The following is a 1,847-nucleotide window of genomic DNA, read 5'->3' as shown; positions in this document are numbered from 1 at the left end:
ACCTACTTACTTGGTTAGTTACTTACTTATTTACTTACTTACTTATTTACCTACTTACTTACTTAGTTACTTACTTATTTACCTACTTACTTAGTTACTTACTTACTTACTTACCTTCCTACCTACTTACTTACTTATATACCTCCTTACTTAATTACTTAGTTACTTACTTACCTACTTACCTTCCTACCTTACTTATTTATCTACTTACTTAGTTACTTACTTACCTTCCTACCTACTTACTTATTTACCTACTTATTTAGTTACTTACTTATTTACCTACTTACTTACTTAGTTACATACGTACTTATTTACCTACCTACTTACCTCCTTACTTACTTCCTTAGTTACCTACTTACTTACCTACTAGGTTACCTACTTTTTTTACTGTCCTACTTCCTTACCTACTTACTTACCTACTAGGTTACTTATTTACCTACTTACTTGGTTAGTTATTTACTTTTTTACTTACTTATTTACCTACTTACTTGGTTAGTTACTTACTTATTTACCTACTTACTTACTTACTTAGTTACTTACTTATTTACCTACTTACTTACTTAGTTACTTACTTACTAAGTTACTTACTTACCTTCCTACCTACTTACTTACTTACTTATTTACCTCCTTACTTAATTACTTAGTTACTTACTTACTTACTTACCTTCCTATCTACTTACTTATTTACCTACTTACTTAGTTACTTACTTACCTTCCTACCTACTTACTTAGTTACTTACTTATTTACCTACTTACTTACTTAGTTACTTACTTACCTTCCTACCTACTTACTTAGTTACTTAGTTACTTATTTACCTACTTACTTAGTTACTTACTTATTTACCTACTTACTTACTTATTTACCTACTTATTTAGTTACTTGCTTATTTACCTACTTACTTACTTAGTTACCTACGTACTTATTTACCTACCTACTTACCTCCTTACTTAGTTACTTATTTATTTACCTACTTACTTACTTATTTACCTACTTATTTAGTTACTTACTTATTTACCTACTTACTTCCTTAGTTACCTACTTACTTACCTACTAGGTTACCTACTTTTTTACTGTCCTACTTCCTTACCTACTTACTTACCTACTAGGATACTTATTTACCTACTTACTTGGTTAGTTACTAACTTATTCACCAACTTACCTACTTCCTTACCTACTTACTTACTTATTTACCTACTTACTTACTGTTCTTGCAGCTCTGAGCTCCGAGCTGGTGACCCACCTGTTGGTCCGAGACCAGCTGAGGACCAAGCAGGACGCCATGCTGCTGGACGTCCAGGACCTGACATAACACCAGGACCAGACCTACACCAGGACCAGACATAACACCAGGACAAGACATAACACCAGGACCAGACCTACACTAGGACCAGACCTACACCAGGACCAGACCTACACTAGGACCTGACCTACACCAGGACCTGACATAACACCAGGACCTGACATAACACCAGGACCAGACCTACACCAGGACCTGACATAACACCAGGACCTGACATAACACCAGGACCTGACATAACACCAGGACCTGACCTACACCAGGACCAGACCTATAACACCAGCACCAGACCTATAACACCAGCACCAGACCTATAACACCAGGACCAGACCTACACCAGGACCAGACCTACACCAGGACCAGACCTATAACACCAGCACCAGACCTATAACACCAGCACCAGACCTACACCAGGACCAGACCTACAACACCAGCACCAGACCTACACCAGGACCTGAAATAACACCAGGACCAGACCTATAACACCAGCACCAGACCTACACCAGGACCAGACCTATAACACCAGCACCAGACCTACACCAGGACCAG

At 38.1% G+C, this 1,847-nt stretch overlaps 1 protein-coding gene across 1 annotated transcript in view; it reads left to right on the top strand.

Moving 5' to 3' along the window:
- Positions 1-1,698, top strand: part of LOC114566875 (schwannomin-interacting protein 1) — a 13,922-nt gene extending 12,224 nt beyond the window's left edge. The window contains exon 7 of the mRNA XM_028595702.1: positions 1,216-1,698. Within this exon, the coding sequence (XP_028451503.1) occupies positions 1,216-1,310 (95 nt within the window). The 3' untranslated portion in view covers positions 1,311-1,698. The remainder of the gene's footprint in view (positions 1-1,215) is intronic.
- Positions 1,699-1,847: the final 149 nt, after the last annotated feature.

The sequence above is a fragment of the Perca flavescens genome, chromosome 13 (genome assembly GCF_004354835.1).
Source record: "Perca flavescens isolate YP-PL-M2 chromosome 13, PFLA_1.0, whole genome shotgun sequence".
Lineage (NCBI taxonomy): Eukaryota > Metazoa > Chordata > Actinopteri > Perciformes > Percidae > Perca > Perca flavescens.
The sequence above is the reverse complement of the archived record's forward strand: the minus strand, read 5'-3'. Positions and strand labels throughout refer to the sequence as shown.